Source organism: Nicotiana tomentosiformis, chromosome 3, assembly GCF_000390325.3.
Source record: "Nicotiana tomentosiformis chromosome 3, ASM39032v3, whole genome shotgun sequence".
In the NCBI taxonomy this organism is placed as follows: Eukaryota; Viridiplantae; Streptophyta; class Magnoliopsida; order Solanales; family Solanaceae; genus Nicotiana; species Nicotiana tomentosiformis.
The window spans coordinates 91,718,909-91,735,506 of record NC_090814.1 but is presented as its reverse complement, the minus strand read 5'-3'; the positions used below and the strand labels follow the sequence as shown (position 1 = coordinate 91,735,506).

Here is a 16,598-nt window from a genome sequence, read left to right as displayed (position 1 = left end):
CATATTACAAAAATTAAGCCCAACATTCATCTTCTTTACTCCATTTTTTAAAATCTGATGCATATGTGAATGGCACCTAAATTCAAGATGTATTGATTTATACGTCTTTTATACTTTGTATATCAAGTATCACTTTAATTCAAAATGTATTTTTATGTATATAATTTTTGTATATTTATTTGTGAAGTGCCATCTTATTTTAAGATATATTTTTAATGTATATTTTAAATATATTTTATATGTCAAGTGTCATTTTAATTAGGGTATATTTTTTATATATATGTTTTTGGTATATTTATATGCCATCTTAATTAAATTTAAGATATATTTTTTATGTATATTTCACATGTTTAAGTGTCATCTTAATTGAAGATGTATTTTTTATGTATATTTTTTGTATAATTTATATGTGTTAATTCAATATATATTTTTTTATATACATTTTGTATATATTAACGTATTTTATTATCGAAGTAAGAACCTTATGTTAAAGAAAGGAAGAAAGAAGGAAGAGAAAAAATTTAAGAAAGATAATTAAAAAAAAATGAACGGAACAAATTTAGAAAATATATTGGCTTCGGCAGAAAATAAAATTAAGAAGATGAAGAAAAAGAAGGAAAGCTAATAGATAAAGAAAAAAAAAGGAATGATTTTTATACAAAGAATTATTGACTTTCCATTCAAATTGCTTATGTTTAGAGATTAATAATTAATATTCCTTTTTTAATGGAACTATGTGCTACAAATATAAATATTTTCATGCCACAACTGTAATATTGGATTTCATGCTACGAATTTGTTATATTTCTTTTAAATTGTGACAGATATGTAAAGTTTCTCTTCTCGTTTGTTGAACTCAGTTCATCTTGACCCAACTCATTTCAGCCCAATGGACTGATTTTTAGCCCAAATTGATCCATGAGTAACTTTACTAAAATATCTTTAAAGTAATTTTGTTTTGATATGTTATACGTGACCGTAACAAATGACAAAAAGTCTTATTCGATAATTTAACAGTACATAAGAAAATAACACACATTAATTAAAGCTTGACAAGAGTTGGGCTATGACCCGAATTTTAGCCTAACTTGACCCAGCCCATCTCTACCCAAGCTACTTTTGGGCAGGTCAATTGACCCGCCTATTTATTGACTCAATCCATTTTGATCCGCCCAAAATTAGCTCATCCCCACCAATTTGACACCCCTATGTGTGACCAAACTTTTAGAAAAAAAAATACTTTTGAGTTGAAGTAGTAGTTTTTTTAGAAGTCGAAAAAAGTATTTATGAGAAAAATATACTTATAAGTATTTTTTAAAAGTTTCGCTAAATATTAATTGCTATTCAAAAGTATTTTTTTCAAATTGATTTAGCCAAATATAAATTGCTTCTCATTAAAAGTATATTTTAAAAAATAATTTTGAGAAAAGTATTTTTCAAAATAAAGTGATTTTAGAAGCGCCAAACATGCTATTAAAACAAGTGCATTTAAGTTGGGCTTTAAATAATCTATCTATATAGAATTGGAGAAGCAAATCAATGTGATGATGCCAAGTGCCACAACAAAAATTCAACAAGTGACAAATTTTATGACAAAATTAGTTAGGTTTGTTAGAAATTGGTTAATCTTTTTGAATGTGAATCTTAAATAATTAAATATTTATATATTTTTAAGAAAACTATCTATCTATATAGAATAGGAGAAGGAATTCAATGTGATAATGCCAAGTGTCACAACAAAAATTCAACAAGTGTCAAATTTTAGGACAAAATTAATTAGGTTTGTTAGAAATTGGTTAATCTTTTTGAATGTGAATCTTAAATAATTAAATATTTATATATTTTTAAGGAAACTATTATAAGAAAATATAAAAATATATAACTTCAATTTAGAGATATATAAAATGATAAGACTAATCTTTTTTTTATTATGGAATTTTTTTAAATAATAATTCATATGGTCATGCTATATGCTATGGATAAGATAAAACTAAAGATAAAAAAAACATAAACAATAATTTCAGGAAATAAATAAAATAGATAAATATATAATTTAATTTATTATGTAATAATATTAATAAAAAGTGAAACTTTCATATTAAATACAAACGGGAAGAAGACTTCAATTTAATTTCTTATTAAAAATAATATAGAAATAATAAATATTACAATTATTAGTAGATTTATGACATCTATTAAAAGAACGTTTTTGTTTACCCTTTGAGCTAATTCAATACCATCCATTACAAAAATAATGCAAAAATATTCGTATTATAGATAAACACAAAGTATAAAAAGTCAAAATATTATAGAACAAAAACTAATGTATAAAGAGGAGGATATATATATTGTGATTCTATCCACACTTTAAATTTATTTAATAAAATTAAGTAAATAAATAATACTCTAAAATATTATTAATGAATATAAATATCAAAATAATTATGAGAAAGTCATATAAGATAAAGACAAGTTAAATCTCAAGAGTAATACAAATATATTCATTGTTTTATATTAAACTTGTAATTTATTAAAAATTCATATGACAATTTAAAAATATTAAGTAATTAATAATATAATTAGATAAGCAAGGAATAAAAAGAAATACAATATAAATTTGTTGGAAAGTATAAAAATATAAGACTTATAATTAAAATTATGATGAGAAAAGTTGTATATATACAAATAACTAAAATCATAATACACAAATAGTTATAAATGAAGAATACTAAAAAAAGAATTTCAAACGATAACGCAAAAATGTATATACTACTCCCTCCGTTCTAATTTATGTGAACTTGTTTGACTGGACATGAAGTTTAAAAAAAAATAAAGACTTTTGGAATTTATGGTCTTAAACAAGTCAAAAAGGGGTATAGAGTATTTGTGTGGTTATAAAAGCTTCTCGTTAATGGTAGAATTGAAAGTTTAAGCTAAATTATTTTCAAATTTAGAAAGGAGTCATTCTTTTTGGAACGGACCAAAAAAGAAATAGGTTCACATAAACTGAAACTGATGGAGCAATTAAATTTCTCATGTAGGAAATCTTAGTTAATAAATAGAACTCATAATTTTATAATAAAAAATACATAAATAAGAAGATACTATTAGGATATTATACATAAGATACACATATTATATATATATATAACACAAATTAATAATTATTAAATATTGGTAGATTTTTATAAAAATAATAAAAGGCTTATTTCTTTATACTTTTGATGAATTAAGAATTATAATTTAGAAAAAAATATTACATTATTTAAATTTTCAGTAAATTACAAAATGAGAAAACTAATCAAATATTACAGTAGAAAAGAATGTACGAAAAGAGGGGGATAAAGATAATTTTATGATATTTATATTTTGAATTAATTAAAAAAAATAAAAGATAAATAAATAATACCCAAAAGAATATTGATAAATTTGAAAATTGAAGTATTTTGAACAATATAACATAAGCTTAAATGTAATAATATATATATATAATATATATATATATATATATGTTATATTAAAGGAGAAGTAGTATCAAAATATTAAGCCAATTGATAAGTTAATAAAAAGTCACATTAGTAAATGTACAAGACTAAGTACTTGTTAATTTAATAAAAAATAAATAAGAAACAAATAATTTATTTGATTAATATATAACGTGTATTCTTTGATTTTGTATAGATTTTATTATATTTTTGTACACTATATTAAATAATAAAATAATGACTACAGTAATATTTATTAAAGTAATATTTGATACATTAAATCATAGTTGTGGATAATCTCTCCTTTCTATCTGTCTCCCTTGATTTCTCCTGTGCTTCTGCAGCAGCAAAATGTCTACTTCTCCAGCCTCTCCTACTCCTCGCATCTTTTGCTCACTCACCAATTCCTGCAGGTATCTCAAACCCATTTCGTACTTCATTTCCTTTGTATATGCTTATGTTTGTCAATTCAATGAGTTTTTTTTTCCCGGGTTGCATTTTCCAGGACGAGTCTTGTATCTTTAAATACCCATAATAATATTGGCCGACTACCCAAAGGCATATTGTCTGTCACCTTTTATCACCGTCCATCTCAAAGTTGCAATTTTAAGCTTTGCTTTCCTACTGGTGGGCTGTTTTTCCCTTTTTGCAAAAGGGGTTGTGTTGTGTCAGCTGCTTCACCCAAATTGTACGGAAACAAACGGTATCAACTTAATTCAAGTCTTGGTTCTCAGAGGTATGGATTTGCTTGCTTCTGATCAAATGCAGGTTTATTCACATTATGTGTCAAATCTTTGATAACTTCGTTGCTTTTCTTGTGTAAAAAAGTGATTTTTAATAAGTATCCTACCGTGGTAACCATTACTTACACCTAATATATACAATAACAACAACAACAAACCCAGTGTATTTCCACAAGTGGGGTCTGGGGGACTATAGTGTGTACGTAGACCTTACTTTTACCTTTTAAAAAGTTAGAGAGGCTGTTTCCGGTAGACCTTTAAAAACTAAAACTATCGGTCTCATTACCCCTTAATGTAGATAGGACAACATTGTTAATTGTTATTAGAATTTCACTTAGAACTTTAATGGCTCCAGTTTAAGTTGCAAAGAACTTCATCTAGGTTTTTGAAATCATGAGGAGGCTTTTGAGGAGTTAAGGGTTATAATAGTTGAGGAATTTTGAGGGTCAATAGAGCTAATTGTGCTTGTTGCACACCATTGGCAGAAAAACTGTTAGGCGAGCTTGGGACAGCGCAGCAAGCTCATACCTAGGTAATTGAGGCACATGTCTCATGACGGAACTCAGGCAAGCACCTCACTACTGACTCATAACCTTTTAAAGGTGAGACAAATTCCAAAAATGCCTTTTCATGCACTAGCTGTGCTAGGTCTACTACCTTAAGTTAAGATCACAATCCAGTTGCTTATCTGGTTGACAATATTATCAGTAGAGCATGCAACTATTTGCCTTGGCAGACCTACATGCCACCTACCACCCCTCCACCCATACAACTATTTCCATATTCTTGTCTTAATTATAGATTTTAAGAGGATAATATAATTCATTCTATTTGAATCATGGAAAACATCAAGTATGAGAAAGTAGAAAATACGAAGTTTGGGAGGGAGAACCAAAGTTCTGAAAGCTGAAGCGTTTTATAAGCTGTTACTTTTTATTAACTAATGAACCATCTGTCTTTATAAAAAAAACTAACGAGCGTCTGTTTGTACGGTGCAACTTTAGCACCTATTTGACATCTACTTGGCTCCACCATTGCTTCTGCAAAAATTCACTTGTGAAGAGGTGTAATGATGTCCGTCAAATGGACGATAATCTACCAGCACTATCTATAAGTTTGATGTTACTGGCTAAACCCATTAGTTGGTAAATAGATTAGAAATCCTGATGAATTCTAAACTTTTCAACAGTTTGAAAGTATAGAAATTTAGAGACTTGAGTTCTTTTTTATATCCATTGAGAACTACTGTGACAGCATGTGTTTTCAGCAGTTACACGGATTTAAAGGACAATGTGCCTAGCAGTCTGCATATTCTCGAGGAGCAGCTGAGGGATTTATTTAATGAAGTCCATGCCATGATAAGAATAGGGAAGGAAAATGAGGCCAGAGATCTGCTTCTAGCGAATTATGAAGCTGTCAAAGAACAGATAGATGCAGGTAACAAGGGTATAGAAGAAGCTGCTATTCTTGATGTAACAGCCTTGGGATACATGGCTCTTGGGGATACAAGTTCTGTCAAACCCCTGTTGGATGCGGTAATTCTTTCTCTTCACATATATGCTAATTCCTGATTCTTGTTTTTCTATCATCATCCATGAAAGGATCAAGTGACCTTTCAAGGGGCAGATGTACGGTGTAAAAATTCATTAGGAGAACCAGAGCATGGAGGCATGATCTCAAACATCTTCCTTGGAAGTTTCAATTACAACTATCTCTGAGAAAGACAAATCTTTTATTGACATAAAGAACTTTCGCTTTTCATGCAATACTATAACGTCCTTGTTACTTGTCCTCATTTTGGTCACCCTTTTCTGTATGTGGGCGGTTGGGATGATGTACTGGCAGTTGGGCGAGATTGTTGATGACTTGAAAGATGAGGAGCCTCTTCTGGACTCGATACTCACACATATGGGTAATATGTATGAAAAATTGGAAAATTTTGAGATGTCCATTTGTCTCTATGGAAGAGCTGTCAAAGTTATTGAGAGACTCTATGGTACGTCGGTTTTCTTTTCCACTTTTCTTGTGTTGCTTATTTTATGTATGCATATATTTGTGTTAGATGGTGGTGCTGCTCATGTTTCTAAAATATGAATTCTATTCATCTACTATGGGGTTGGATTTTGTTTGCCATACAACTGTATAGAAATAAAAGGTCCAGGTTGATAAAAGTTTTAAGTTTGTAGCGTTAGTTACTGTTATCAAGCTAGTGCTTCTTCTTCTAGATGGCTGATATGTGGCTGAAAGCAGTTCGCGGCGCTTTTATTTTACATTACAGGAAATACCAGTTCTTTTATCGTCACTCCATTGTTAGGGATGGCAAAAGTCCTGGGTTCTCATCGAAAGACCACAAAAGCAATAGAGGCATACCATCGTGTGGTTAAAATACTCGAATCTAGCAGGGGTGAAGAAAGTGAAGAATTGGTAGTTCCTTTATTTGCGATGGGCAATCTTCTTCTGAAGGAAGGGAGAGTGGCTGATGCAGAAAATGCTTTTAATAGGTGATCACTGATCCTACATGTATCTTGGTTCTTGACCATTGTGTTTCTATAATCACCATACTAACATGTTCTCCCTTTTATTTTCATATCATATAGAATTTTGACCACATACATGAAGTTATATGGAGAAAATGATGGCAGAGTTGGACTGTCTATGAGTTATCTTGCACGTGCAAAATGTGCAAAAGGTGAATTTAATGATTTCCTACTTCTCGTGATTAATGTCTCTTTTAGTTTGCTGTTCCTGGCGTCTCACATAATGTTTTCCTTATCTATGGTTGTCATTACTTAAGTAAATGAAGAAAGCAACGAAAAGGCCGAACAATGAAGTAACTTCCTCAATAGCAATTATGAGATAGGGCCAATGCTTGAACAGCTAACTAAATTTGAATACCTATTGGTGATTTGGCATTCTTGTGTTCTGGAGATTCCAGTTTCTTGTAACTTTCAGCTTCCTGCAAGTGCTAGAGCATAATGCACTGGTTTCATTCCAAATTAGGAGGATGACAAATTATTATGCTTTCTAGGCTCTCTGTCCATTATATTATTCCTATTTTGACATTTATTCCCCAAAAAAGAGCCGTGTTCATACATGTGGTGTTTTATAGGAGACGTGAATGAAGCCATTGAGCTGTATAAAGAGGCTCTTCGTAGGCTGAAAGATTCTGATTATATAGCCATAGATGATCAAATAATGGAGAAGATGAGAGTAGACTTGGCTGAATTGCTTCATGTGGTTGGAAGGTAAGGATCATGTTTTAATTAAACATAGGGTTAGTTTCGTAAACAAGCTTAACGAAAACTTTTTTTTCACATAAACTTCCTATTTACTCCTAAGGCACATAATTTTCCCGTGGTTTCCAAAATTATGGAATCACCCCAATTTTTAAATTGTTTGATAAAAGCTTTTTATCCCGCCAATTTCCTCTTTAGCAAGTATCAAATTTTGGCTTCTTTTTTATTCTAACTTACCATCTATTTTTAATAAATTCATTTTCTTAATTGCATTTAGTAAAGTTGTTTTCCTATTTACAACTCAGTATTTCCATGAAGAGGCCTTTGGAATCGGGATAGACCTTAGGGACATTCACGTTTAAACAAATTTTAACTTCTTTTTTATTCTAACTTACCATCTATTTTTAATAAATTCATTTTCTTAATTGCATTTAGTAAAGTTGTTTTCCTATTTACAACTCAGTATTTCCATGAAGAGGCCTTTGGAATCGGGATAGACCTTAGGGACATTCACGTTTAAACAATATGCACTTTTGACAGAAAATAAGTACGGTTTCTTACGGAGGTTGAGATTTTTCTTGCCACTAATTTTATTTTATTTTTGATGAGTAACGTATTGATATTACAGATGTAAAACACAGCATTAAGGGAATGTTGTAAAGGAGTATAACCCCCCCCCCCCCCCCCCGGCCCAAAAAAAAAAAAATCCAGCTCAAGTCTCTTAACACATTGGCACTACCCTGTTGCACCAATATCTAAGCAAAAATAGACACTTGTGTTTAAAGTTAATAACACTGTCCCTTTTTGTCTTCATAAACTTTCTCTCCACAGTGAGGATTTAAGTATATCCTATTTGAGAACTGCTTTAACACTCATTTATCTTTCAGAGGTGAAGAAGGCCGCCTGCTACTGGAGGAATGCTTGTTGATAACTGAGAAGTTCAAGGGAGAGGGGCATCCCAGTTCAGTCTCCCATTTAGTGAATCTAGCCACTTCTTATTCACAGTCCAAAAGATTTGCAGAAGCTGAGCGCATGCTGAGGATGAGTTTGCAGATTATGTTGAAGAATGTTTCACCTGATGATCAATCCATTACTTTCCCAATGCTGCATCTTGCAGTTACTCTCTACAATCTAAACCGTAGCGAGGAAGCCGAAAAATATGCATTAGAGGTTCTGCAAATCCGTGAGAAGGCATTTGGGAAAGATTCTCTACCAGTTGGTGCGCTTATCCTTTTTCCTAATGTTTAACGTTAAGCACTATGTTTCTATCTGCTAGTTCCTAATGTTTTGCAAATTTTGTTCATTCATGTTATTTCTGCTTGCCCTCTTTATACATGTGTATGAAAGTAGTAGCTGGTTACGTGTTTAAGGTTTCTCACTTCTTCTCTTTCTTTTCTCCCATTTTGGTTAAAGAGTTTCTATATGCAGGGGAGGCTCTTGACTGTTTGGTCTCCATTCAGACCCAGCTGGGAAAGGATGACGGTGAATTGCTAGAGTTGCTCAAGAGAGTACTGAAAATTCAAGAGAAAGCTTTTGGTACTGATAGCGAGGAAGTCATGGAAACACTTAAAAAGATTGTATATTACTTGGAGAAGATGGGGAGGAGACATGACAAACTCCCTCTGCAAAGAAGATTATCAAAGCTCAGAAGTAAATATAACCAAATGGTTCAATATTAAGGATCCTGCAAAGCCACATGTCAGATGTGTACCTGCTTTCATGCCATTAGTGATGTCAAATCGCTTACGGTTCTGCAGCAAGAAACTTCTCTTTCTATTGGAAGTTCGAGTGTCTAAGTAGGAAAAGAGATTACTGGAGTATAGCAGATGATCGGTTTTTCTTGCTGCCATGGTGAACAAGGTAGGCAGTCAAAATAACAAAGATAAAATGACAGGCATATGAAAGAAATTCTCCTTTGCTATATCTATCCAAGAGTGTAAATGCAATTTCAGAGAACGTGAAGAAGCAGTTTGATATGAAAGTTTAGGGGACAGTGTTGTCGACAAAAGGTATCATACGTTGTTGATGCATCTTATGAAGTGTTAAAGTGTTCTTTGCCAGAGATTTTCGGGTCCTAATTAGCTTCATGACATCAATAGCAAAACAGCAATGAGAATGTTCTGCAATCGTGCTCAAGATTTCATATCAATAAGATAATTCGTCACTCCCATTTTCCAGAGTTAATAATGTTCGAGGAAATTCCCCCACGTCTGCAGTGGATGCTGTGGATTTATTTAACTGCATTTATGGATTCCATATTGGTTGCTTTCATGAATTCCGCTTCCTTGGTTTTTCTTTTCCTTTCCTTTCTTGCTTATCCTTTTTGATTTTGTTCAATCTTCTTCAGGCGTTAAAGCCTTGCTGCACAGAGTAACATCTACTCATCCTGCTACCTCTTTGCTTCTAATAGGTGTGGAGATGCATGCAAGACGTCGACCCAAATGGGACAGTTTCCATATTTACAATCTGATTGAACTATATTGTGCAATGGGTTTGAACACTGGAATATGATAGCATGCTTACCTGGAAGATTAGTCCTTGTTCATATGCAAGTGGTATCGACTGGTGCTAACTTGGTTTAGATGATAACATTACTGCATTTTCATGGAGCCTGGTCGTCTGTTGAAGAAAAATGTTACTGCTGAATCCCTTTACATGAGACATCCCCATTGAGCAATTTAGTGGTAGTTCAATTGGTACTACATAGAGAAGCTACAGACAGACTCCAGCTGCAAGTCCAATACATATCTGGTTAATCTGAAGGTTGAAGAAGCGTAGCTGTTTTCAATACGGAATGGAAATACATGAAATGGTGCTTGCATAGAGAAGCTTCATAGACAGACTCCAGCTGCAAGTCTGCATTATAACTGGATTATCTGAAGGTTGAAGAAGAATATATATGATCTTTCTCTTCAATGTGAATGTTGTAAAGAGTAGCAAATGACATCATTTTACTTGATGATTTCGGGTGGCAAAGACAGCAATATTGTGGTACCCAATGTCCAGATTCTTGAAATAATTGTTAGCTTATGAAACAATGCTTTTGGTCAAACTGTCTTTATACATTTGTTAATCTTCGCTTTGATGGGATCACAATTTATATTTGTAGGGGTTTTCATAAGCCAAGAATGGCAAAATATTCATTTTCTGTCAGGACTTCAGTCTAAGTGCCCAACAAATTGTCACTTTATGCTTTTCCTTTTAGAGTAAGATAAAACTGTTTCTTGTAAGATCAAACTGTTTCTTAAGTACTTGACAACTACAGTATTCATATACAAGTATCTTCTCAAGTAGTTTTTAGATATAAGTATTATGTTCAAACGATAAATTTATCCAACTTAGTTTACTACTAGAAAGCGTAATTGACAACTATTAATACGAAGGGGGTAGAGAAATGTCACGTAGAGAGTAAGGAAATAGGAGAAAAGTCCAAGTAGGTAGACCAATGCAGGAGCCTTAATCTAAAAGTTATGTAGTGAGGATATTGGTGAAATTGTGGTAAATATGCATTTACTAGTGATTACCAATAAGAATTATGATGTCGTGATAAATATTTCATCATCTTGAGGTTTTAGATTCCAATCTTGAGTATGGAATCGCCTTTGGTAGGGATTATACCTAATGTGGGACTTTATAATGTGAATATAAATTTAATCGGTCCCAATACGAGGGAAAAAAAGAGAGACTAAGGTGATGAAGGAGTCGGTGCTTTATTTAATCATAGGGACTAGAATTGTGCCCACACTCTATGCATGTACATAATTTTTAGATCGTTTAGTTTTTACTTTAAATGTAAATTCTAAAATCCAGCATTAACTAAAGTAGAATTTTATATGTAAAAAAGGATGGTGTAATTAAAAGCATTACGATGCCCTGATATTATAGCAGTGTAGTTACCATTTTATTAAGTTACTGATTAATGTTTATCAAGAGTTTGTAAGTTAATTGAATAAATACTTTTTTTTAAGTCTTGTTCAACTTGAAATTAATATAAAAATCTTAAGATAAGTATGTGAAATAGATCAAGTTATTTACTCTACGAGAATGTGGTTTTATTACATACGGAGAAGGTCCAAATATACCCATGTACTTTCGAAAATGGTCTAAGAATACCCTTCGTTATACTATTGGGTTATCTATACCCCTGCAGTCATACTTTGGGTTCAAATAAACCCCTATTTAAACGGAAGGACACGTGTCATCGTCTTATTGGCCAATTCTAAATATCTCCTAATTAATTAAAAATACTCATTATCCATACCCGAAAAGCAATTTTTTGTTGTTGTAAAAACTGGAAAAAAACTGATTTTATTTTTACTAAAAACTGAAAAAAACAAAAATATTTTTTTTCCAGTTTTTACAAAAAAACTGCTTTAAAAAAACTGAAAAATACTTTCTAAAACAATGTTTTTGTAAAAACTGAAAAATAATTTTCTAAAGCAATTAAAAACGGGAAAAAACTGATTTGTTTTTACTAAAAACTGGAAAAATCGAAAGTATAGGGGTATATTTGGACCTTCTCCGTATTACATATGTATCTATATCTATCTATCTATCTATCTATCTATCTATCTATCTATCTATCTATCTATATTATATATTATCTAAAGTATATAATATATTGTATATTAGACCATTTTCGTCTAATATTGGGGTATACTAGGACCTTCTCCGTATTACATATGTATCTATCCATATTATATATTATCTATACTATATTAAAAGCACGAAGGCCCTTAGCGAAATGTCGTTCGCCTTTTTTACCCTTTAAAAATAGATTTTACATTGGATAAAATTGTAATTAAATTATCTTCCTAATATTTAGAATTTGAAAATTCAAACTTTTGATTATTAAGTATTTCCTTTTTTGAAGTATATACCTAAAATTTATGACTTAAAGGAAATTAATATTTACCTTTAATAAATCATTAAAAAGGTCAAATGTTTGGAAGGCCGGTACACAATTTTACGTCCATTTGAAGTAGTCAACAACTAGAGTAATTTTATTGAAGAACAATTCTACTAACATTTAGCATTTTCAACAAATTACATTAATTTATTCTCATTAAGTTGTAAGCCGATGTAAGAATAAAATTAAAACTATTAAATATATAGGAAAATAATATTTCACTCTTTTAATCTTGTCTTCTTTTATCTATCCATAAACTATTATAATAGCACGAAACTCCAACAGGAAATTGATTGATCATTTTATCATTTAAAAATATATATCATATTGGACAAAAAAGTCATTTCATTAGTATTTTCTACGAGTAGTATTAAGGACGATGAAGTTAACTAAAATTTTGACTATTATATCTTTCCTTATTTGAAAATACAGGAACTCATAACATTTATGAATAATTTAATCCCAGTAAGATTTTACTTATATTAGTTAAATAAGTAAATTTTTGTGAGAATTTATTTTAGGAATTATTACTTTATCAAAAACAATAATAATCCATATGACATTAGAAATCTTTCGCTTCAATATGCAAAGAGACTCTTAAATTAATTTTTTTTCTTATATATTCAAGTGCAAATAATGGCAAGAGGAAGAGACGAAAACTCTAAAATCAAATTGTACAGAAATCTAACTCAAGAGCTCAAGATATTGTCGGATTGCTAAAATTTTGAAGATCTAAGACTTGGGTTAGCTTTAGAATTGTATGTTTGATATCGTGTTAATTTGTCAATATTTTTATTGGATTGGGAGCTTTTGGTTAATCTTTTTGTAGAAGATTTAAAAAGAGATAAAAATATAACATGCTAAGTAATTGAAACATATATACAAAGTGTCACGACCCAAAATCTAACCATGGTCGTGATGGCGCCTATCGTGTTACAAGGCAAGCCTACTTCCCAAAATATTACTATTAAACCGATTATAAGAATTTAATAAAATACTTTAACATTTAAATTTTTCATAAATAAATCAACTCTAAATATAATATAGAAAAATACGGAAACAAGCCCCAAACATCGGGGTATCACTAAGTCATGAGCATCTAAAACTATAAACTATCCAAAAGAAGAAATGACAAAATGAGTAACAAGGTCCTGCAGACGCTAGCAACTACCTTGCAATCTCCACAGATAGCCGGCCTGAACTCAACGATCGCCGCGCTCTAACTCACCTGGATCTGCACATAAAGTGCAGGGTGTAGTATGAGTACAACTGACTCAGTAGTAACAGAAATAACTAAGGAACTAAGCAGTAGTGACGAGCTAAATAAAACAGTCCAATTATTTATTTTCATAATTTAAAAATAAACAGATAAATTCCATAACTCAGTAAATGCAGCAACAACACAAATAAATACAACCTCACAGCAGTGTCACTCCATCACTCATCACTCGCACTCATCACTCAACAATCAAAATACTCAACATTCTGCGCTCACTCGGGGTGTGTACAGACTCCGGAGGGGCTCCCAAAACCCAAGTGCTAAGCACGGACAACTCACGTGCCATCATATCAATACCTGGATCCGCACGGTCAACTCACGTGCTACGCAGACAACTCACGCGCTATGGTATCAATACCTAGACCCGCACAGTCAACTCACGTGCTACGCGGACAACTCACGCGATATGGTATTAATATCCTCACAACCAGGCCCTCGGCCTCACTCAATCATGCACCTCACTAGCCTCACCGTCATTAACAAATAAGGGGACACAGCCCACATCAAGTATCATAATATATTAGCAAATAATAGAGACTAAGGTAAACATGTATAATAAATTCTATGACTGAGTATAATTAGTGTGAGCATGAATAAATACTAAGCATGATCTCTAACGTGAAGGCAGACAAATTTACCAACAAGTAAATGCATAAACACAGATAATGGTTATTAGGCCTCACAGCCTCACGGGACGGACCAAGTCTCAATCCCTCGAGGTATACACCCACACGCCCGTCACCTAGCATGGGTATCACCTCCAAACAATCACATGATATCAAATTCTCCGAGTCTATACCCTCAAGGCCAGAGTTAAAACTATTACTTACCTCAACATCATAAAATCCTACTCCGGGATGCCCTCGTCTCTGGACTCGGTCTCCAAAAGGTCCGAATCCCAATCCCTATGGTAAAAATCACCTTCAAAATCGCCCGAATCCGAGCTCCCCAACTCAAAATATGATGAATGAACAAACCCTTATTTTATATATTTTCTGCCAGCTATTCTGCCTCGTTTCTCGTGCAAACGATCCCGAAACTCGCTTTATGCCTCCAATGGATTCCTTGTGAAATTGTAGTCAAGTTAGACTTTTAAATTACTCAACTTGACCTTATAATGAAGGAGATATGTAGGTTTTAATATTTGCTAATAGTATAGATATTTAAATACACCGTCAGTGGTAATTTCGTAATTAATCTGAAAAATCTGGCAACCTAATTCTTAGTAAAATGACCATAAAATCCCCATACGATGTCCAAATGCAACGATTCTTTTTGCTACGGGTCCGTATACGATACGGATTTAATGCTTCAATAAAAAAGGAAATCAGAGCTCATTTGTTTCAATATGATATTATTTATGCTTGAAGAAACGGCGTCGAAACATAAGAAAAACGAGCACAACACAACCCAAACCTATCCGAAACACACCCGAGGCCCTCAGGACCTCAACCAATAATTCCAACAAGTCATATATCGCTACCTGAATTTAGTCGAACCTCCGGAACACCCAAAATAACACTAAATCAACCTCCAATTCAAGTCTAATTCTACCACGGACCTCCAAATTACATCCCGAACACACTCCTAAGTCTAAAATCACCCAATGAGTTCGTTTATTCATAAGTCAACTTATGGTTGACTTTTCTAACTTAGCTTTCTAACTAAGGGACTAAGTATCTCATTTCACTTCAAAACTACTCCGGACCCAAACCTACCAACTCGATACAACTCAACATCGCTGAACAACACATAAAGAAGCAGGAATGGGGAAAACATGGCTATAACTCTAGAAATGACTTGCCGGGTCGTTACACAAAGAAATTGATCTAAAATGACCTGACATTTTAACAGTTTGAATACATTCTCTCTGTCTCAAAGTATCTTATTATACGTATGAATTAGTCAATATAATCATATTCAAGTGAAGTATGATGAGCCAAAAGGGTCATCTTATATTTTAGAACTCAAATATGTGCTCTTAAGTCTTAAAAATATCATTTTTATCCTCCTCGATTTGTGTGCGCAGTCCCGGCAGATTTCCAGAAAGCTTTTTATGTTGAAAATTGATAAAAATAAGAATTTTTACCTTAAAAGTTGATTTTAGTTGACTTCCGTCAACATTTTTGGTAAACGAGCCCGGATTCGTACATTGATGGTCTCGGTAGGTCCGTATCGAATTATGGGACCTGGGCGTATGCCCGAAATCGAATTCGGAGGTCCCTAGCTCAAGTTATGAATTTTTGATGAAAGTTAAAAGTCTGAAAATTAATTATTTTTAATAATTGATTGATGTTTGGCATTGTTAGTACCTGGTCCGTATTTTGGTTCCGGAGCCCGGTATAGGTTCATTATGATATTTAAGACATGTCTGTGAAATTTGGTGAGAAACGGAGTTGATTTGACGTGATTCGGACGTCCAATTGAGAAAATAGAAATTTTAAAGTGTTCTTGAAAATTTCATTTGATTTGGTGCTAGATTTAGAGTTCTAGGTGTTATTTTGGCGATTTGCTCGTGCGAGCAGGTCCGTATGATATTTTTAGACTTGCGTGCATGTTTGGTTTGGAGCCCCGAGGGCTCGGGTGCCATTCGGGCGATGCGCAAGTTGAGTTCAAACCTCAACAAGGCTGCTGGTGCACCAAATCTGGTGTGCCCGCACCTGCGAGCCTTTGGTCGCAGGTGCGAGCGAAAGCCCCGCAGATGCGACCCAGGCCTGGACTTCATTTTTCTGCAGATGCGGACTTTTCTCCACAGAAGCGGAACCCTGTCCACAGGTGCGGCCCCAATTGGCCCAGCCCTTTTTCGCAGAAGCGCACACCCCGTCCGCACATGCAGATGCGACCAAAGCACCGCAGGTGCGAAGGTCGCTAGGCAGTGAGCATTTAATTAGGACTCCAGCCATTTTTTTTCTTCTCATTTTCAAAAGGATAAGAGACCTAGGGTGA

General features: G+C 33.0%; 1 protein-coding gene across 4 annotated transcripts; it reads left to right on the top strand.

Moving 5' to 3' along the window:
• The first annotated feature begins 3,760 nt into the window (after positions 1–3,760).
• Positions 3,761–10,620, top strand: LOC104117080 (uncharacterized). Of its 4 annotated transcripts, none has more exons than XR_691010.4 (10): positions 3,761–3,898; positions 3,991–4,221; positions 5,496–5,763; positions 6,074–6,224; positions 6,507–6,729; positions 6,826–6,917; positions 7,338–7,473; positions 8,352–8,683; positions 8,893–9,324; positions 9,875–10,620. XR_691010.4 is itself a non-coding variant. In XM_009628076.4 (9 exons), exons 1-9 carry the CDS (start codon positions 3,837–3,839, stop codon positions 9,141–9,143), a joined length of 1,743 nt encoding a protein of 580 aa, XP_009626371.1. In that variant the 5' UTR covers positions 3,761–3,836; the 3' UTR covers positions 9,144–10,620. The 4 variants fall into 4 exon arrangements, 2 of the variants coding, with proteins under 2 accessions (XP_009626371.1, XP_009626360.1); XR_691009.4 differs by having other exon boundaries at positions 8,893–9,473; XM_009628076.4 differs by having other exon boundaries at positions 5,499–5,763; positions 8,893–10,620.
• Positions 10,621–16,598: the final 5,978 nt, after the last annotated feature.